This window comes from Rhinolophus sinicus, linkage group LG06 (genome assembly GCF_036562045.2).
Source record: "Rhinolophus sinicus isolate RSC01 linkage group LG06, ASM3656204v1, whole genome shotgun sequence".
NCBI lineage: Eukaryota > Metazoa > Chordata > Mammalia > Chiroptera > Rhinolophidae > Rhinolophus > Rhinolophus sinicus.
The window spans coordinates 79,195,626-79,218,313 of NC_133756.1; the positions used below are offsets into that span (position 1 = coordinate 79,195,626).

General features: G+C 37.4%; 1 protein-coding gene and 1 pseudogene across 7 annotated transcripts in view; one reads left to right on the plus strand and one right to left on the minus strand.

Annotated features, from left to right (window-relative positions):
* Window positions 1-8,737: 8,737 nt before the first annotated feature.
* LOC141572605 (U2 spliceosomal RNA) lies at window positions 8,738-8,830 on the plus strand (annotated as a pseudogene).
* A 2,336-nt stretch (window positions 8,831-11,166) lies between these two features.
* Window positions 11,167-22,688, minus strand: part of ARHGEF12 (Rho guanine nucleotide exchange factor 12) — a 165,652-nt gene continuing 154,130 nt past the window's right edge. For 6 of the 7 annotated variants that reach the window (XM_074335326.1, XM_019718206.2, XM_019718207.2 and 3 more), the window contains 8 exons: window positions 22,320-22,407; window positions 21,742-21,828; window positions 21,551-21,630; window positions 21,038-21,271; window positions 18,114-18,584; window positions 16,943-17,262; window positions 15,748-15,817; window positions 11,167-15,191 (listed from right to left, as the gene is read on the minus strand). In XM_074335326.1, the coding sequence (XP_074191427.1) occupies window positions 15,181-15,191; window positions 15,748-15,817; window positions 16,943-17,262; window positions 18,114-18,584; window positions 21,038-21,271; window positions 21,551-21,630; window positions 21,742-21,828; window positions 22,320-22,407 (1,361 nt within the window). In that variant the 3' untranslated portion in view covers window positions 11,167-15,180. Of the gene's footprint in view, window positions 15,192-15,747; window positions 15,818-16,942; window positions 17,263-18,113; window positions 18,585-21,037; window positions 21,272-21,550; window positions 21,631-21,741; window positions 21,829-22,319; window positions 22,408-22,688 lie in introns of those variants that run through there. The other variant, XM_074335328.1, reaches the window with a different exon arrangement.

A 22,688-nucleotide genomic window follows, 5' to 3' on the forward strand; every position in this document is an offset into this window, starting at 1 on the left:
TTTCTTTATCCAATCATCTATCAAAGGACACTTTGGTACTTTCCTTGTCTTTGGCCGCCATAAATAAAGCTGCACTAAACATCTGAGCACATATACCTTTACAAATAAATATTCTCAGATTTTTTGGGGTAGACCCTGGGAGAGGGATTGCTGGGTCATACCATAATTCTATTCTTAATTTTCTGAGGAACATCCAGACTGCTCATAGCGCTTGCAACAATCTGCATTCCCACAGCTGTGAATGAGGGTTCCTTTTTCTCCACAGCCTCTCCAACACTTGTTACTATTTGTCTTGTTGATGATAGCCATTCTAACTGGGGTGAGGTGATATCTCATTGTGGTTTTTATTTGCATTTCTTTCATGATTACTGATGTGGAGCATTTTTTCATGTGTCTAATGGCCATTTGTATGTCCTCTTTGGATAAATGTCTGTTCAGGTCCTCAGCCCATTTTTTAATTGGAATGTTTGTTTTTTTGGTGTTGAGTTGTATGAGTGCCTTATATAGTTCTGATATTAGACCTTTATGAGACGTGTTGTTTGCAAATATCTTCTCCCATTCGGTGGTTAGTCTCTTTGTTTTGTTGATGGGTTGTTTCACAGTGCAGCTTTTTAGTTTGATATAGTCCCATTCATTTATTTTAGCTTTTACTTCCCTTGCCTTTGAGGTCAAATTCATAAAATTCTCTTTGAACCCAAGCCCCTAAGTTTAGTACCTATGCTTTCTTTTATGTAGTTTATTGTTTCAGGTTTTATGTTTAGGTCATTGATCCATTTTGAGTTAATTTTGGTTCACAGTGACAGATAGCAGTCTAGTTTCATTCTTTTGCACGTGGCTATCCAATTCTCCTATCACCATTTATTGAAGAGGCTGTCTTTTTTCCATTGTATGTTTTTGGCTCTTTTGTAAAAAATTGTCTGTCCATATTTATGTGGGTTTATTTCTGGGTTCTCAATTCTCTTCTGTTGGTCTGTGTATCTGTTTTTCTGCCAATAACACACTGTTTTGATTAGTGTTGCAAGCTGAAGTCAGGGAGTGTGATACCACAGGTATTGTTCTTTTTTCTTAGGATTGTTTGGCTACTCAGAGTCTTTTGTGCTTCCATGCAAATCTGATGATTTTTTTATTCTATTTCTTTTAAAAATGCCATTGGAGTTTTGATGGGGATTGCATTAAATCTATATATTGCTTTGGGAACTATGGCCATTTTAACTATGTTGATTCTTCCAATCCATGAACATGGAATATCTTTCCATTTCTTTGTGTCCTCTTCAATTTATTTTAAAAATGTCTTACAGTTTTCAATATATAGGTCTTTCAGGTCCTTGGTTAAGTTTGTTCCTAGGGGTTTTATTCTTTTGTTGCTGCAATTGTGAAAGGAATTTTTTTTTTAATTTCTTTTTCTGAGATTTCATTGTTAGTATATAGGAATGCAATGGACTTTTGCATGTTACTTTTGTAGCTGGCAACTTTACTGTATTCGTTGACTGTTTCTAATAGATTTTTCGTGGAGTCTTAGGGTTGTCTATATATAGCATCATGCCATCTGCAAAGAGTGACAATTTAAGTTCTTCATTCTCAATTTGGATGCCTTTTATTTCTTTCTCTTGCCTGATTTCTCTACGAGGACTTCCAACACTATATTGAAAAGCAGAGGTGGGAGACGTCAACAAAATGGCGGCATGAGGTGAGCTTCTGTAAAGCTCCCCTGGAATTTACAACTAATCAAACAACAATAACTCCACAAAGGACTCCCTGCACAGCAGAAAGGCAAGACGAAGAGACCCACTACTGAATTCACCTATAGGTGGGCAAATTGCACGAGCAGAAGAGGAGGGAAGAGAGAAGTGCAGAGATGGAGCCGTGGGGGTGCGGGGCGCAGACCTAGCTCAGTGCTCTGAGCTCGCTGCATCCCGGAACTACCACAGCTGTGGGAGAGGTAAGAACTCGGACTGCTAGGGCTCCACTTATGGCCCACAGGGCTGAGGGGGCAGCATATAACATGGCTAAACCCAACGCTCACAGCAGAGACCTTGGAGAAAAGCCTGAGAGAAGAAGGCTGAAAACGGTGGTTTAAGCCCTCACTGATGAGCAGAGAATGGAAGCCTTAGGCACTGAGACTAGCTGCCCCCTCCCTACACTCCCAGAGCTCGCCCCGCCCCCACCTGCCCCGTGCTAGAAGCTGAACAGTAGCAGTGTCAGATCAAAAGAATAGAATATTTGCTGTTCTGAGAACTGTGGACCGCAGACACAGATTTGCAGCCCAACTAGTTATGGCAAAGGGGAGCTATGGAAGCAGGACCGGCTGTGGTGGTGGTCGCCACCATTGCTCTGGACCACCTCTCACAACTCACTCCACCCCTGACCCCACCTATCTGGGCAGAAGCCTGCAGGAGTAAACAGAACTGCTGAAACATACAGGCTCTGAATCTGGTGCAGGAAGAGCTTTGGAACTTCAAAAGCTATCCGCATACCCGCACGGACACTGTGCCCTGTGACCCAGGTGAACTATTAACAGAGGAGAAGCCCGTCTTCCAGGGAATCCTCCCAGTGTGTGAAAAGCTGGAATACTGCAGAGAAAACATAGCATGACCGTGTGAGGGAGAAAAAAAAGGCTACAGTCGGAGAGAAAATGAAACATTCTACCAACAAGTACTGGAAAACAAAAGAAAGACCACTTCCTATCAACCTATTGCAGAAGCCACTCTTGTAGATGTCTAGGAAGAGAAATAATAAATCAGTAATTGCCATGAATAACCAAGGCAACAAGACAGCTCAAAAAGAAAGTGAAAAGCCTCCAGAAAAGTAACTTAAAGATATGGAAATATGTGACTTAAATGATAGAGAATTCAAGATTGCAGTTCTGAAAAAACTCAACGAGAAGAAAGAAAACACAGAAAGGCAGTTTAATGAACTCAGAAACACAATCAAAGAACAACATGAGCATTTAAAGAAAGAGAATGAAATCTTAAAAAAGAACCAAATAGAATTTCAGGAGATTAAGAACTCAGTAGAAGAAATTAAGAATGAAATTATCAGCTTAGGTAGTAGAGTTGACCAGATGGAGGAAAGAATCAGTGACATCGAAGATAGAAACCTGGAAATTATACAGATAGAAGGAGAAAGAGACTTGAGACTTAAAAGAAATGAAAGAACTCTACAAGAACTTTCTGACTCCATCAGAAAGAGCAATATAAGAATAATGGGCATACCAAAGGAGAAGAAAGAGAGAAGAACAGAGAATATATTCAAACAGATTGTCGATGAGAACTTCCCAGACTTGTGGACAGAACTGGATCCTCGAATGCAAGAAGCAAATAGAACATCTAATTACCTCAATCCCAACAGGCCTTCTCCAAGGCACATTGTATTGAAGCTTTCTAAAATAAACGACAAGGAAAGAATCCTCAAGGCAGCCAGGGAAAAGAAGACGGTAACTTACAAAGGAAAGCCCATTAGATTATCATCAGATTTTTCAGCAGAAACTCTAACACGAGGGAGTGGAACCAAATATTCAAACTATTGAAAGAAATTACGAGCCAAGAATAATATACCCAGCAAAGATATCCTTTAGCTATGAAGGAGGAATAGAGACCTTTCCAGACATACAGAAGCTGAGGGAATTTTCTAATACACGACCTGCACTACAAGAAATACTAAAGGAGGCTATTTGACCACCATCAACAGGGACAATCTGTGGCAACCAAAACATAAAAAGGGGGAAAGGAAAGGCCTGAACTGGAACATGGGAATGGAGAAAGTAAGCGTGCTGAAGAAAATGGAACACTCTAAATATCAAACTTTCTTTTACATAAACTTAAGGGTAACTACTCAAAAAAAATCCAGAACTGAAATATATACTGTAATAAAAGAAGAAACAGAGGGAAAAATCATATAATACCACTAACCAAAATAACAGCAAACACAAAGGCAAAGAAACAATGGAGACACAGTCTTACCAGAAAACTAAAGATAGAATGACAGGAAATCCTCACATATCAATAATCACCCTAAATGTAAATATACTGAACTCACCAATAAAAAGGCACAGAGTAGCAGACTGGATCAAAAAACTAAATCAAACCATATGCTGTCTCCAAGAGATACATCTCAGCTACAAGGACAATCATAGACTCAAAGTGAAGGGTGGAAATTGACACTCTAAGCTAATGGTATCCATAGAAAATCAGGTGTAGCTATACTGATATCAGATGAAACAGATTTCAGGGTGAAAAATGTAACAAGAGACAAAGATGGACATTTCATAATGGTAAAGGGGACTATACAACAAGAAGACATAACAATTATCAATATTTATGCCCCCTATCAGGGAGCACCAAAATATACCAAGCAACTACTAACAGAACTAAAGGGAGAAATTGACCAAAACACAATTATAGTAGGGGACATAAATACATCATTGACAGCTATAGATAGATCATCCAAACAGAAAATTAATAATGATATAGCAGCCCTAAATGACACATTAGATGAAATGGACATTATTGACATTTATAGAGCACTTCATCCTAAAACATCAGAATATACGTGTTTTTTCTAGTGTACATGGAACATTTTCAAGGATAGACCATATATTGGGACATAAAACTAGCCTCAGTAAATTTAAGAAGACTGAAATCATACCAAGCATATTCTCTGATCACAAGACTTTGATATTGGGTATCAACTGCAAAAAGAAAGCAGGAAAAAACACAAATACATGGAGATTAAACAACATACTTTTAAAAAACGACTGGGTCAAAGAAGAAGTTAGAGGAGAGATCAAGTGAAACATAGAAACAAATGAGAACGAAAATACAGCCTACCAAAATTCTTGGGATGCAGCGAAAGCAGTTTTAAGAGGGAAATTTAAATCATTACAGGCCTATCTCAAGAAACAAGAATAATCCCAAATAAATAACCTCACGTTCCACCTTAAAGAACTAGAAAAAGAAGAACAAATGAAACCCAAGGTCAGCAGAAGAAAGGAAATAAATAAAATCCAAACAGAACTAAATGAAATAGAGAACAAAAAGACAATAGAAAAAAACAATATGACAAATTGATGGTTCTTTGAAAAGATTAACAAAACTGAGAAACCCTTGGCTAGGCTCACTAAGATAAAAAGAGAGAAGACACTGATTAACAAAATCAGAAATGAAAAAGGGGAAGTTATCACGGACACCACATAAATACAAAGGATCATCCAAGAATACTATGAAGGACTATATGCCGCCAAATTCAATAACCTAGGAGAAATGGACAAGTTCTTAGAAACATATAGCCTTCCAAGGCTGAACCATGAAGAACTGGAAAATCTAAACAGACCGATCACCAGTAACGAAATTGAATTAGTCATCCAAAACCTTCCCCAAAGCAAAAGTCCTGGACCAGATGGCTTCACTAGTGAATTCTACCAAACCTTCAAAGAGAATCTAATACCAATACTGCTCAAACTCTTCCAAAAAACTGAAGAAGAGAAAATACTGCCTAATGCATTTTATGAGGCAAACATTACCCTGATAGCAAAACCTGGTAAGGATAACACAAAGAAAGAAAACTACAGACCAGTATCTCTGATGAATAGAGATGAAAAAATCCTAAACAGAATTCTGGCAGATCGAATGCAACAATACATTAAAAAGATTATTCATCACGACTAACTGGGATGCCAGAGGCACAAGGATGGTTCAACATATGCAAATCCATCAATGTGATACATCAGGGGAAAAAAAGACAAAAAACATATGATTATATCAATTGATGCAGAAAAAGCGTTTGACAAGACACAACAGCCATTTATGATTAAAACAATTAATAGAATAGGTATAGAAGGAAAATACCTTAACATAATAAAGGCCACATATAAGAAACCCTCAGGTAATATCACAATAAAGGGTGAAAAACTGAAGCCCTTTGCTCTAAGTTCAGGAACACGACAGGGTTGTTCCCTGTCACCTCTGCTTTTCAACACAGTTTTGGAAGTCCTGGCCTGAGCAATCAGGCAAGAGAAGGAAATAAAAGGCATCGAATTGGGAATGAAGAAGTTAAATTATCACTCTTTGCAGATGACATGATGCTATATATAGAAAACCCTAAAGACTCCACCAAAAAGCTATTAGAAACAATAAACGAATACAGTAAAGTTACTGGCTTCAAAATCAATGTACAAAAATCCATTGCATTCCTATATACTAACAATGGAATCTCAGAAAAAGAAATAATAATAATAATAATAATAGTAATAAAAGATTCCTTTTGCAATTGCAACAAAAAGAATAAAATACCTAGGAACAAACTTAACCAAGGATGTGAAAGACCTATATGCTGAAAACTGTCAGACATTTTTAAAAGAAATTGAAGAAGGCACAAAGAAATGGAAAGACATCCATGCTCATGGATTGGAAGAATCAACATAGGGAAAACAGCCATATTACCCAAAGCAAAATCTAGATTTATGCAATCCCCTTCAAAATCAAAATGACATTTTTAAAGAAATAGAACAAAAAAATCATTAGAATGTTTGGAACCACAAAATACCCCAAACAGCCAAAGCAATCTTAAGAAAAAAGAACAATTTTGGAGGCACCACACTCCCTGACTTTAGCTTGTACTACAGGGCAACAATAATCAAAACTACTTGGTAACAATAATCAAAACAGACACACAGACCAATGGAATAGAATTGAGAACCCAGAAATAAATCCACATGAATATGTACAGATAATTTTTGACAAAGAAGCCAAAAACATACAGTGGAGAAAAAGGAACCCTCATACACTGTTGGTGGGAATGCAGACTGGTGCAGCAGCTATGGAAGGCAGTGTGGAGGTTCCTTAAAAAATTAAGAATAGAATTACCATATGACCCAGCAATCCCTCTCCTGGGTATCTACCCCCAAAACTGAAAACATTTATACATAAAGACAAGTGTGATCCCATGTTCATTGCAGCTTTATTTACGGTGGCCATGACATGGAAACAACCAAAATGTCCTTCGATAGATGAATGGATAAAGAAGCTGTGGTATATATACACAATGGAATACTATTCGGCGGTAAAAAGATGAAATAGTACCATTTGTGACAACATGGATGGATCTTTAGAGTATAATGTTAAGCGAAATAAGTCAGACAGAAAAAGCAGAGAACCATATGATTTCACTGATACGTGGTATATAAAACTGAAAACAAGAAAAGAACAAGACAACCAAATGAAGGAACAAAAAGTCACAGACATAGACATTAGTTTATGGGTTCCCAGAGGGTAAGGAGGAGGGGGGCTGTAGAAGAGGGTAAACGGGGTCTAATATATGTGATGTCAAGAGAACTGACTCTGGGTGGTGAACACACAATGTGAGATATAGATAATGTCATACAGAATTGTATACCTGAAATCTATGTAACTTTATTAACAATTGTCACCCCAGTAAACTTTGATTTAAAAAATAAGTAAAATTTCATATGCAGCTGGATTTTCTTCAGACAATTTAACCAAAATATTGTCACCCCAGACTGCACACAGAAGTAGATATGAAATTCCAGTCGTCATGTCGTATGCGAGACATTGAAGAGATTTGAAAAACTATAAAACACTCTCCTAATAAATATTTTCATTGCGGAAAATATAGTAATTTTCATAAAAATTTGTAATGATTTATCATTTTAAAGAACTTTTTATAAATATTCTCATAATAAATTTTCTCATTTTAATTTTTAAAATAAATATTGATAAATATAATCCATATGAACATTAGCTCCTCCATAACGTTTTCAATAATTTTTAAGAATGCAAAGCAGTCCTGAGACAAAAAGCTTGAGAATTGCTCCACTATATCATACTACCTGCCTTTAATATTTAAAATAATAACAGACGGAGAAAAAAATTCTCTATACAGATACTTCTCCAAAAAATTTTTAAAAATTACCAAGATGTACCCTAATTATTGTTACCGATCAGAATGTGTTCAGGCAGCCGCAACCTTGTCGTCACATGTAAAAAGAAGAGGACCCCCTGAAATAAAATGCTGTAAAGGAAGCCTTAAATTATAGGTAGGTCCCAAAACACCGTAATCAAAGGGAAAAGACTAGCATACAAAAAGAGCTCTACCTACCTTAAATGATTTCTAAAAAAGGCCTCCGCTGATGCTCAGGAAATGATTACTCACTAGTAACGCAATGGCAGGTGGCAAATCAAACTTACTTCCTGACAGCTAAAATTGAGGAAGTGTTTTCAATTAGTAACAAGAATTATACTTGAAACAACAGAAAAAATGGAAAACAACTATATACAGCCATTTATCTATGTTTTATGCCATTCGTCATAGGAGGGAGACATCAAATTCAACTGAAAAGCAACTTCAGGATAGGTTGTCTTATTTTTCTAGTTAGTATTAACATTTGGTGAACTGGTCATTTTGCTTGAAACAGGACAGCAAAACGTGGAAATAACGGCTCACATGCAAAGACAGAGTTTTACTTTCTCCATTCCTAGAACATGACCATCTAGGTACAAGTGGGAATGATACAGGTATTTACTTGTTCTACCAGTTATGTTTATTAACATAGATAGCTAAGAGTTATAGATTAAACCAATTAATTCTGGAAAGTACATGTGAATATCCTTAATTTTTAAAAGGTTAAACTAAAAGATCACACAAAATACTTTTTGTTATGCTTATTAGATCTATCAGCCAAATGTGCCCCTGAATGACTAAAAACTTAAAATATCATTCCAAGATCACATCTTGGCCTTTTGGCTAAGATCAAGTGTAGTAACTGTTCTTACGAGTTTAAAATGTCATCCCAAGAATAAGTCAAATTACACCTCTCTGTCAAAACCAACATACAAAACCCCCGAATTCAGTGAGTCTTCTGAGATGAAATGAAGTCCATAAAAGCATAGAAATGTTGGCACTTTAGGAAGTCCAGCATTGGGGATAAAAATGGTAAGAAACACATTTTCACTTAGTGTAGCGTTAAACTAAAGTTATCCTCAAATGAGCCATAAAAGCTGCTCCATTAATCCTACTGAATTGTACCTTTAAAAATAATTAAAATGACAAATTTTATGCTATACAAAGGTCTGCCAATTAAGTTTGTGAACTCATCTTACAAAAAGTGCTACATACCTCATTGCTGAATATCACTACTGTCACCTTCGAAATACTCCCCTTGGGAAGCTATGCACCAATGCCAGCGCCTACTCCACCCTCCAAAGTAAATGTGGAACTCTTTTCTGGAATGGCCATCAGAGCTCCCGTGGTATTACCCTTGATGTCCTGAATGTCATCAAAATGTCTTCCTTTCAGTATTTCCTTTCTCTTAGGGTAAAGAAAGAAGTCATTGGGGGCCAGATCAGATGAGTACGAAGGGTGTTCCAATATAGTTGCTTGTTTACTGGCTAAAAACTCCCTCACAGACGGTGCCGTGTGAGCTGGTGCATTGTCGTGATGCAAGAGCCATGAATTGTTGGCAAAAAGTTCAGGTCATTTTCATCTAACTTTTTCATGCAGCCTTTTCACCACTTCCAAATAATAAACTTGGTTAACTGTCCAGTTGGTACAAACACATAATGAATAATCCCTCTGATATCAAAAAAGGTTAGCAACATCGTTTTGACTTTTTTTTTTTAAGATTTTATTGGGTAAGGGGAACAGGACTTTATTGGGGAACAGTGTGTACTTCCAGGATTTTTTCCAAGTCAAGTTGCTGTTCTTTCAATCATAGCTGTGGAGGGCGCAGCTCAGCTCCAGGTCCAGTTGCCATTGTTAGTTGCAGGGGGTGCAGCCCACCATCCCTTGCAGGAGTCGAACCGGCAACCTTGGGGTTGAGAGGATGCACTCCAAACAACTGAACCATCCGGGAGCTCAGTGGCAGCTCAGCTCAAGGTGCTGTGTTCAATCTTAGTTGTAGGGGACAAAGCCCACCCTCCCTTGTGGGAGTCAAGGAGTCGAACTGGTATGGCAACCTTGTGGGTGAGAGGTCACTGGCCCATGTGGGAATCCAGCCGGCCGCCTTCATTGTTAGGAACACGGAGCTCCAACCATCTGAGCCACCGGGTCGGCCCCTAGTTTTGACTCTGCAGTTGGACTGATGGAACTTTTTTGGTTGTGGAGAATTGGCTGACTTCAATTGTGCACTTCGATACTTTGTTTCAGGATTGTATTGGTACACCCATGTTTCATCACCAGTGATAGCATGGCTCAAAACATCATCTTGCCTCTCCAAAAATCTTGGCCAACTGCAACTCCGCTTTTGTTCATTGGTGAGCTCCTTTAGGACCATTTTTGCTCACACCTTTCTCATACCAAGATTTTCCTGTTTCTCTATCGATGTTTACTTGGTCTGCTATGTTTCTCACAATCAGCCAACAATTTTGATGCATGACTTAATGAGTTTTTGCAAAGTTTTCATCAATTCTGCTAATTACTGGCCACCCTGACCTCTCCTCATCAGTGACGCGTTCTCTCCCTTCAGAAAAACGTTTAATGCATTTCTTTACTGCCTTTTTCTCCACGGCATTATCCCCATAAATTTGTACTAACATGTCCATGATTTCACTTCCACTCTTGCCAAGTTTAACAAGAAATTTAATGTTTGTTCATTGTCCTATTCAAGCTCAGACAGTCTCACCATGGCAAACCAAAACATGCAACAATGAACGCCACTCAGCAACACAGCACCACATGTTGACATGTACACAACTGTGAGACACTGACATACGAAGGTTATGAAACCTTACTGAGGTGTTTGTACAGTACTGCCAATATAAGCGCACAGTGGCAAGGTCACGAACTCAATTGTCAGACCTCATATATATTTTACTACAATTTTTAAAAATCAATAGTATACCAAAAATCACTGAATTGTACATTTTAAATGAGTGAAATGTATAATGTGTATTATATCTCAATAAAGCTTTTTAAGAAAACAACAAAACTGACCCAGATGATGGGCAATCCCAGCTGTTAGTGTTCTCATGGAAGTTTACACATCACAGAGATCAATTGGCTAGTCTTACTAGTAAAGATGCTCAAATAAGCAGGAAGACATTTGATAGTCTCTGCCAGTAAGATTAATTAAGGCCTCCTTGGCACCTCAACTTTTCTAATATAACTTATATAAGACAAATGAACATGAATACAAATAAAAAGTCACATACTTGGTTCCTTTTAGCATATTTAATATTTGAACTCTCATTTTCTATTTTCCCAGACCCCAGAAAACAAAGTTTTAGATGACCAATATTTTGTTCCAGAAACATACAGCCTTATCAGCTAATTCATATAAGATCTATTTTACAAAGGTACATTTGGACACAAAGTCTTTTAGGTATTTCAAAATGTGAGCAGTACAACTACATGATTATTAATCAAGTGTTTTTGAAGATAGTTCCAGATTTTTAAAAGTAAGCTATGTTAAAGAATACATGATTGTATGGTGAACAAGGTACACAAAATATTCTAGTAGGAAGAGGCTTATTAAAAAAAACAACAACAGTGTGCACTTTAGCTATTTCTGCAGTACATCTGCTTAGTACATAGCTGTTGGCACCTGGAAACGGCGGGAAGAGCTTCTTTTTAGGAACTACATTTTTTTCTTACCAATTTATTATCAAGATCATCAGTACCTTTGGGGAAGACATAAGGAATGAAGCAAAAGAACTCTTTCCTTGAGGAAAGAACAATTTTGTAGATCACTTTGCAAAGGGGGAGGGAAAAAACATGATTTACAAAACAAACATTGTAATACTAGGGGTAAATAACAGCCTGCAAAAAGATGACTGGAGGGTCTCCTAACTGTCTAATTTGAGGTTCTCTGTGCCCAGTTCTCAATGGTGACTTCTGTGACATACAGGGAAGAAAATATTGACCAAAGCTCTAGTAGCTCAAAATAACAGCATATACCACCTTCAGAGAAGACAGCTTTCCATTTGAAATATAGAAGCTCCATCTTAGTACATCAAATTTACCAACACCAAAAAGAAAAAAAAGTAAATAAAAGACAACCCAGGAAGCATATTTTCTTTAGTTTTTAAAAATAAGAAAAAAAGGACTTTTCTGCTCTCTCATATTAGCCCCCTGCCCGCCCCTCCCCAAAAAAAGTAGAAAAAAAAATTTAAAACACACTCATCCTTTCTAACTGTTGTTAATTGTCTGGGGCTTGGGGGTAGCCAAAAAGCTTGTGAAATATACCTTCCATGTAGTGTAACAGAATACAGTTTAATATCTAAGAGCCAAAATAACTTAAGCAGTCCAAATTAGCTTATTTTAAAGTATGTAAAATATGAAGCTTCTAGGGCAATAATCAGTATTTTAAATTATAGCACTTCTGTGTTTAATAATTTGCCTTGATTAAATCTGTTCACTGAAAAGGAAGGAGATACTCCAAATTAATCTGCCACTTAATAGCAAAGGAGCCATTAGGCAAAGGAGTGAGCACAGGGTCATGGCAGGTCACTTCAATAGCTAAATCCCAGCTCTCCTGCTCTGGGAAGGTTGCTTTGTCCACTACCTTTGGATTCTTCCGTGTGGAAGTAGATTCCAACTTCTTGTCACTTAACTTTGAGAAAATGACTTTGATGGTAACTAGTTCCACTCAAGGACAGAATGAATATCTAATTCCATTATCCTGAAAGGCAGATATAGTATTAAAATAAAATGGATGTGATTATAATGGCCTAAATGAAATTGGAAAACAGGGAGGCCAGGCTGGGAAGGAGGAGGGAAGATGTTAAGTGAGTAAGATAAAAAAAGAACACTCAAAATTGTGGGTTGTTTTCATAATTAGACTTCATTTTGGGGCTTCGTTTGAAAATCTAGATATAAATTTATTTGATAAATTTACCAGAGCTATGGTAAAAGTATTTTTCCAGTTAGCCCTGTTATTGTTCCAAGTAGAGGTTAAACTTCAGGAAAAGAAAAGCAAATAGTTGCTAAGGACAAGATATTGACTGAACTAGAAGAGAAACCAAAACTCTGCTAACCTACAAAGCTTCCTGAGTGAGTGCTAGAGAATTAGGTAACTTCACTGTAGTATCTGAAGTTAAGATGAAAGTTCTATTTATATTTACCTTTTTCCTGATTAACTGCCCACTGATGGTATTAGTGTCAAGTGGCTACAGATGAAACTCTTTTAGTTGAGAGTGTGACTACATTATTTCCAGCAGCACAATGTAACCCTTTGGTTTCTACTTGCTTGTCTTAAAAGATACACAAAGTTCCAGTTCCGCTTATATATTAGCTTCTGCTTCTAAAATTTTTAATCCCGTTGTGATTTAATTTATACTTGGTCTACAACCCAAAATATAACTCTACAGATGAGGTCCAACGATCCAAGTTGATCAGTCTACGTAAAAACATAGATCACTTTTGAAAAGACAAAAACAGGAATCTGGACATAGTTGAGTTTGTTAAGATGTAGTGGTGTTTGTACAAGTAACTGGGAATCCTTACCATTTATGACGAGTTGTACACACACACACACACATACACACACACACACACACACACACACACACACACGACTGCAAGGAAGAATAAAATTACATGCTGACTACCCACAGAGTTCAGAGGGCACTACTGAAAGATAAGAGCAGTGGATGAACTCCTTCATATTAACAGAATTTTAAGATTTGACAAACGATTTAGTTTTAGTTGGCAAAACTAATTCAAAACATATATACTCGATGCACAAACAAAACCACAGAAAACCAAAAAAATTGAAGGAGTTCTCAAGTTACAATTCTGAAACATTTATCCTCTGTAGGGTGCTGCCAATACTAGCATTCATTCTAGAGCAGGCAGTGACCAATACCTTGCCTGCAGTATCCAGTGTATGTTCTGGTCTGCAATTTTTAAGGTCAGGCACCAGTGTGGAAAAAGTTCCAGCAGTGAAATCAGAGGAAGTGCTTCTGGAGCTGGTTTGAACAGCTCTGCCTTCTCCACACCTTTCTCCACTCCACTATGGGCTCTCCTTTTAACTCAAAGAGCCCTTTGGCACCATCAGTGCAAAAATTAGAGTCAAATCTCCAGGTACTAAAGTTTTACTGGCCTTATAATCAGCAGTACCCATGGCGAATGATAGCCATTGTTCAACTCAGTAGTGATTCAGTTAGATAACCTTCCCAAACTTTTACCTGATCCCGTCCCACCCTTACTCAGCAAACCCCAACCCTGCCACCATCTGAAGCATCTCCATTTCTTTTCTTTTTACTTCCTGCTCAATCTGCAGGAATAATTTTACACAAGTGCCAAAGTCTAATGTGTAATTATAAAAATGAAACAGTATCAAGAATAACAAATTTATAGTCAAGAAAATAAAATTTGCTGTCATCTCCCTCCCAAATACCAACCCTCAACAGAAAAGAAGACAATAGAAGAAAACATACCCATTTTCAAGTGCCTGCTATTTAGTACACTGAGGATTCCTGTTAACTGGGGGTTGATCCCAACTAGAAAAGAGGTGCCTGCCTCAGATGGGAGGAATCCCACCTACTCACTGCCCACTGGGATAGCACACAGCTCAAGCCCTCTGCACATAGGAGCTACAGGAATACTATGTCTTTGAGGTGACCATCAGAAAAGCAGCCTCCTAGACAGCAGAGGATATGGGATACAGTTTAGTGAAGATTAGATGTTCCTCCCTCCCCTTCTCACTTCCTTCTCCTCTTTACCTTTCTACCCAACCTCCTAATACCCCATCGTAAACTCTTTACTTTAGGAGCAATTGATCCTTGGGTGTACTAAACACAAAGGGCTAAAAACTCTCACTAGTCAATTAAAACAAAACATGGCAAAATAAAAATTAAAATGTGCTATCAAATATGGAATGAAGTCAAATAAATATATCGATTTTCTTCTTTTTTTATGACTAAGTAAAATTTCATATCCTAAACCCAAAGCTCTACACATTTGGTTTTTGTTCTGAATCAAAATGAATTTCAGATCGTGAGGAGAGCAGAGTGAGAGAATGGATATTCCCTCACTGAATAGTGCAGCTGCCAGACTGTGAAGAACTAGTCTTGCTCTGGTCCCCTGACACATGGCTAACCCCAGGGGCTTCACAGGCAGATCCTCTGTCACACACTCTCTCTTCGTCCACACTGGAGCCAGGATGTGCTTTAACAAGGCCGATGCTCAAAATCCAACCACCTTCAGTCACCTCCAGGACACGTAGCTCTAACTTTTATCTGGGAATAATAAAGATATGTAGGGATCAAATTAAGAAGAACAAATTAACATTTAGAGAATATCTATGAAATCTGTGGGCATGGTTATGTTTTTGTTTCTGGATCAGAACAGCCTCATCTCAGAGCCTGTAAGCAAATGAACACAAATTGTTTCATTGAACACAGATCTAACTGCAGTCACAGTGAGACACAAAAGTATAGCAAGATCTGAGGTAGACCAAGCCTCTACCACTAAGGAGTCACAGCAGCACTGGCAAATCTCATAGGGAAATTAGGATTTACCAGGCTTACCACCACTCTACCTTTTGTTTTGCAAAGATGAAGAAGATAGAAAAGAGGGGGTGGCATGAGAACTAACAACCATAGTTCCTCTTAGAAAAGAAAGAGCTGAGTCAGCAGACAACAGCTTCTGCATGAAATTTGGAAACAGTTTTTTAAAAACAGAAGAAAAGGAATCTTATAAGGTTTCCACTTTAAATAACAAATTACTTCAACCAATCTGCTTGTTCAGGCAGGATGATGCTAGTAGAGTCTGGAATCCACAACTTTCACATACCTGAATGCTTGTCTGTGAGGGCTGATCCAGTCAGCCTTTGGCAAAGAAGAGCGTAACTTTCCTCCACCTTCTGTAAAATAAAACCCATAGGTTTTTCATTTGAACATCATAAAAATGTTTTGAAAATAGGAAAGAGGTTTTTTTTTTGTTTTGTTTTTACATTATAGGTATGCTTCCAAATTTCAACATAAACATCATTAAAATTTTGTCAGTGGGGGAAAAGTAAATTTCATTCCTTTTACTTGTTTTTACCTTGAATGAATAACTTAAAACTTTCCCATGTAAAAATAAAACAGAGGAAAGGGCAACTGGTAAAGGTGATTCTCCCACCCCTAGGAGTCACCCTTAAAATGGTCCTACATTTGGCATGAACTATATTAAAACCAATCTGTCCACAATGGCCTTTTGGATATCTCATCTCATCAGCCACAGGATACAACAATATATAATCAAATAAAGAAGGGAAAACCTATCATATGAAGTTAAAAGAAAAACTAACGGAGACCAATCTTTAGCTAAAAGGCTAAGAACACTTTTAACACTGTCCCTAAGCCTCCAACTGAAAGATGTCATGAAAAAAACATTTGGGCTCTAGTAGCTATGTCTACTGATGGCAAACTTTAAAATAAAGTCCTTTTCTTGGAAACTACCAAATATGTCAGTTTTGAAACAGAGGCTAGTACAGTGACATCTTCTATTACCAATTTATAAAACCACCATTCGTGCCCAGGTTTTTAATTATGAGAGCCACTGGAACCAATTTCTATCTTCACAGCAGCTGGAAAACTACTGCTAATATCATCTGATAATTAACAGATACTTAATACGTTTTAGCACTTCCCAGCCTAGATTTATAACTACACAAATCCCACCTATCGCAGCTATTGTTCGCATCTTCTCATTGTGGCCAGCCAATCACACCGAATATATTCAGGTTCTTAAACTTAGAAATCCATACAAACACACAGTTTATAGAGCTGTAACTTCTTCTGTTCTTGCGATTTATAACCAGATAAACAATGCTGATCTCAGCTTTTTAAAATCCAGGTCTTTTCATGGATAATGGTCAATGAAAACATACAAATTTAGAACATAAGCAAGTTTACTGACATCATCATTTCTATCATTCTGTACTTCCTCTCTGTTAAGTGTGTTTCATATAACCAAGTCCTAAGAACACTGAAGTCTGAGGTACCTTTAAGTGTTCAAGGTCAGCCTCTATCTTACGAATGTACTCCATGATCTGGCTTTGTGAATCTGCACAAGTGGAGGTACTCTGGATCTCAAAACAGGAATCCTCCATAATGCCCCAGTGCTGCTGGGCCTGGAATTCTGGGGTGAATGGTGAAATTGCCCCATCAGAATGAGCATTCTGGGGAGAATGTTGCTGCTGGTGGGTAGAGTCCACAGAGGCTCGGAGGTCTGTCATGGGTTGCAGGGGAAGAGAGGAAGCAACCTCCTCATCTGTGGAGCTCTCCTGTACTGTTTCATAGCCATCAAGGATCAAATAGTTTCCTATTGATAGAGACAGAACAGTTTGATGAGATTAGTACTGCTATCAGCACATCAGAAAATAGAGATGTGTTAATATATTGACAACTTTAAAAGCTATTAAAGAGGGGGGAAAGCAGTTAATTCCCAAATTCCCAAGTTTAGTTTTAAGCACATCAGAATTTTCTCATTTTGGATTCCAGTTAAACTTAGCAAACTTTCATGCTAATTTCTGAATAATTGCACATTAGTCAACATTTTAAAAATTAAAAGATGAAAACTACAAGTCCCTATATGATATTGCCAACATTTCTCCTGTCAAATAGCTCTCTTGTCTCATCTTCTCCCATCTTCTCCCTCACCCTGTATTCCGTAACCACAAAGAGCTTGCTCTTGCCTCACAGCCCGTGCACTATTCTGCCTCCTGATACCCACACATAGCTTCTTCCCTTGGGTCTCTGCTCAAATGCTGCCTTAGCGAAGGCCCTCTTCCCTGATCACTTTGTCTGCCCCCATTACTTTCTGCTGCCCCTTAGTCTAACTTACTTTTCCTGCTAATAATTCTTACTATCTGGCATCTATTTATTTGTTTACTTATTTACGGTTACTCTTTCCACTACTAGCACTTAAGCTTTAAGAGAATAGTGGATTTTTATGTGTTTATTCAATGCTCTGTCTCCCAGCACCTAGGATGGGGTCTGGCATGGATTCAATAATTATTTAGTGCATGAAAGAATAAATAATACACACACACACACACACACACACACACACACACACGCTCACGCACAATGCTTACAAACCCAAACGTCCATTTCAGCACACAGGACAGTTAACAATGACTAAAATCAAAGTTTAAATGTGAAAGAACTTGCCTGAGATGTGTAAATTAACATCCTTCTCTTCCTTTTTAACTGCTCCATTACCTTCTGATGGATTATCATCACTATGTGCTTCACGGGCATCAAAAAAGCGCTCTCCACTCTCATCAAGACCTCCTTCTGGCTCTGCAGGAAGAATCTCTGGGGTCATAAGCATGTGGTCCATTACTAAAATGTTACTTGCCTGGCTATCTTGGAATGCCAGTACCACTGAATCCCGTGGAGCGTAAGATTCAGTTGAAGTCCGTGGACTGGAACAAGTGGAAATGACATCAATTCCAGTTCTAAAGGGCATCTGTTCTTCACCAGGATGACAGATGTCAATACTTTCAAAGTTCTGGGTTCCACTGTCTGCCTGCATCCCAGGGGAGGCTGTCCTATGTCTTGAGAAATGTGGGCAGTCTTCCTGAGTGATCTTCTCAATCAAACCCAGCCTTTGTACCAGCAACTGCTTCAACAAACCCACTAAAAGATTTAGGAGGGAGGGAGAAAAAAATGCGTATTTACAACTATATGCTCAGAATGCCAAAACTAAATTAGTGGAATTATCAATTATCTCTAAAATTAAGTACTTTTAAAGTAACATATAGTCAATATATTAATTTCATATAATCATTATTTTTGTTTTATTTGAAAAACGAAATAAAGCACCATTTAGAGAAGATTTAATATTAAACTAGACTTGAAAAGAACTAGGTATTATTAATGGGGAGGCACTCCTATTTAGAACTGCTAAATAACCAATTCCATGTCTCCCTCTATTTTTTCTTCCATATAACTGGAAAACCCACAAGGTACTTCTTAAAAGGATGTTGAAAAGCTGGGTTAAGCTAGACAAAAAAAACCCTGAAAGTTCTATTTTTCTAGAAACAGACACTGTATACACAGGCATTATTTTTTTCAAATTTTATTAGACAAGCAGAACACTTATTTTATCATTTATAACAACCTAAACAATCACCTTAAATGGTGAAGAAGAAAATAAACTTCCTTGTAATAAAATTTAATACTAATAATTTTGTATAAGAGGGATAGTGGATGGGGGGAGGGGGGTTCACACAGTGTGAGGGATATAAATGATAAACGTCTAAGTTTTGCTTTGTCTTGTGCACCTGAAACTAATAAAAAATAATAATAATTTTGTATAATTTTAAAAGACAATATTTATTAGTTTTTAATGAATGACCTATTCATGGCACAGCTTCCTTAGGTTGTTAAAAATAGAACCAATTTATTTTGAATGGGTAAGCGTATGCTGTGAGGTCACTCACACAATGATAGAGTTACTGTGACAAGGTTAGTCAAACCATCAGAAATTTTAATTGTACTTATAAATGCGTAACCATTATGTTGTACACCTGAAACTAGTGAATGTCAACTGTAATTAAAAAAAAAAATAATAAAAATTTTGAAAAAGGAAATCATTGTGATTGTTAATTCAGGAGAATTTAGAATTAATTAGGTTTTAAAGAACTTGACCAATTCCCTACTTTCAATTCTGGCTTAATTTCTACCTTCTGTTTCTCCACACAGATCAGTTTTTGACCTCTGTCTTTCTGTTTTACATTCACTTTCTGAGAGATGCTCTGACATCTCGTGGCTTATCACTTAAATCCATCTCTCTCCCTAACCTCTCTCCAAAGTTCTAGTCTTAAACTCCAACTTCCTGCTGGTCACTTCCTCTTAAACGGCTTGCCATTATCTTAAGCTCAACATGTTTTAAAACAGAGCCCACAATCTCTGGCAAATAAAAAAAGGAAGAAAATCATGTGTTGCAGTGGTGGTCCTTTTTGACTTTTATTTCTGACACGAGTACTGAAATCATCTCTAACTATCCCCTTTCCTTTGCCCCCACATCCAAACAAGTCAATGGTTTTAAGTATTTGTTGACTCCTCTGACACCATTCTAGTCCAAACCCTTTCGCCTCAAGCCCAGGCTTCTACAAAAGCTTAATAGTAACTGCACAACTCCAAACCTCTTTCCATTTAAAGCCTTTTGCAGCTCTCAGTCAAATTAATCTATTTTATTTGTCATAACCTAGCTTAAAAACTTCAAATGGTTCTCTACAGCTAGAGCAACGGTTCTCAGCCTTTTGCCCAACTCCAAATACACCTGAGAAATGTGATACACTCCCATTTGCAACACAGTGATTATCAACCAGGCTGGAGAGGGAGAGGGGTAGCTAACAGAGTGGCAGTGGCAAGCACCACCCACTATCATGGGGGTGTGTACAAACACACAATGTGTGTGTGTGTGTGTGTGTGTGTGTGTGTGAGAGAGAGACAGAGAGACAGAGAGACAGAGAGACAGAGAGACAGAGAGAGATGGACATTGGTGGAGAATACTACAATATACACAAGAATACTAGAAGAATAATTTGTAGTTTGAAAATGCCCTCAAAAGACTGTGACGTGCCATCCTTAAAGTTCAGAAGACCCAATCTGGTATTTAAGGTTGGGCTCAACAGTACATCTGCTACCTTTCCGACCTTATCTCCCATGACTCCTGTAACTTACATGGTCTACAATAAGCCAACTACCACTGCTGTCTGAACACCTTCAGAGTTTTCCACCTCTGTGCTTTTGGTCCTACTATTATTCTTGTCTGAATGACATGTAGTCTTCTAAATAAGTATCACAAACCCATTTTTCAAGGTAGTAATCACATCTATCTCATTTTTTAATGCCTTCATTCTCTGGTCACCCCAAACAGATCACTTTTAACATACCTGTATTGCTTGCAAACTTAAAAAGGTGGGCAAAGTTTCTATCATCTTCTCAACTAGATTGTAAAACTCATGCAGGGAAAAGTCAATCATAGTTCACTCTTCTTTGGAATCTCCCTAAATGACTACATAGTACATTACACAACTCTGGTACTTAATAAGTATCTGTATTAACTTATGAATAAAACTTACAATTTCTTAGTGCATCCAATGCCCACCGTTCTTCTGAGACAGGCAAGTGTGGATCTTGGATTTTGCTTTGATAATTTACTCCAATTCCCTTTAGAGTCCCATCTGCACGCTGCTCCTTTGCAAACTGTCTCTCAGCCACAAAGAGATCATCTACCTCTGATTTCCCAGAGGTACCCAGGGAATGAGATTGATGTTTTGATGACATTAAGGGAGACTCTAACCCCAAATCTTTGTCTGTCCAATGGAACAGAAAAAGCAGAATATATTTTAAACAAAACTTTTAACTTTTAACCAGAAGCATTCAGGAAACACTTGGAAAAAACAACCACATGAACTACAGAGATCATCTGTTAAGTAAAATACACTTAGAGCATGTTAAGGCTCATAAACAAAGTCTGTTACAATGAATAGTTAATGACAGAAACTGCATAAACCAAAAGACTTAAAGTTTCTCTGCATTCAATAAGTAATATATAGACTAAATTCTTCCAGGTAAACTTAACATCAGTTTACCTGGACTCTGCAAACCAGTGACTGAAATGCCATGATGTTCCACTTTTAATTTTGGAGGTTCTTCTTCATCATTGTCTCCTCTATAGAAGGAAGAAAATGATCTTTAACTTCATGAGGTGACTAAATATCATTGCAACAAAATGTAAGAATTAACCATTCCTTTTCTGACCAAAACACAAAGGCACACTCACTCGCAAGGTGGTGACTGTGGCAATGGAATAGGCTTCGTGGATTGCTCCTTCACTGATGCAGCCATCCGACAGATTAGGTCCTGCCAGCTATGGAAGTTCGAAAAGAATCCGAAATACAAAAGGGAAAGGAAAAAGAAATGTCCTTTAAATACACTGAGAAAGCAAAAGTAAAGGCAAAATAAAAACAAACCAGAATCCAAAACACACAAAACCAACAAATAAAAAGCTCTACTTGCCAGAGAATATCTTTGTTTTGGCAAAAATTATTAAGTAGAGATTATAAAAACTCTATGCCTTAAAGAAAAGCCTAACATCATAATGGATTTACTACCCATTAAAAAATTTTACTTGATCCTTTTTGAATCCTTTATAAAAGGTACTTTCATTACAACAGCATCAAATTGAGAGACATCAGTCTAAATAGGAACAAGTTCTTAGAAGAATATATCTAAAAGAATATAGAGAAAGTGCTTGTTTTTGGTTTTCAAAATTCTATTACAGAAACAAAGTTAAGTATGTGAAAGATTATATTCAGGACATTAAAATATTAGAGCAAGGTAGCTATATCTAATACATACACAGTCTTTTCAGAAACTGTCTGTGCCACCAGTTCATAAATTTGGGCTCCATTGTCTGACATGGAGATGACAAATAAAGCTTTGTTATCTGGAAAAGACAAGACAAAAATTACTCTCACAATATGATCTATGGAGGCCATTTCTAGGGTCCTGGGATTATTCTGCATGTTAATCTAGGTAAAGGTTACATGTGTTCACTTTGTAAACATGTGTTCACTTGGTAAAACTTCACCAAGCTATACACTTAAAATTTTTGAAACATATTGTGTGTTATACTTTATTTTATTATACTTCAATAAAATAAAGATTATAAAAACTAGCACTGATTCCACAGCAGTTTATTAGAAACAAGAAGCTGCCAAATATCTA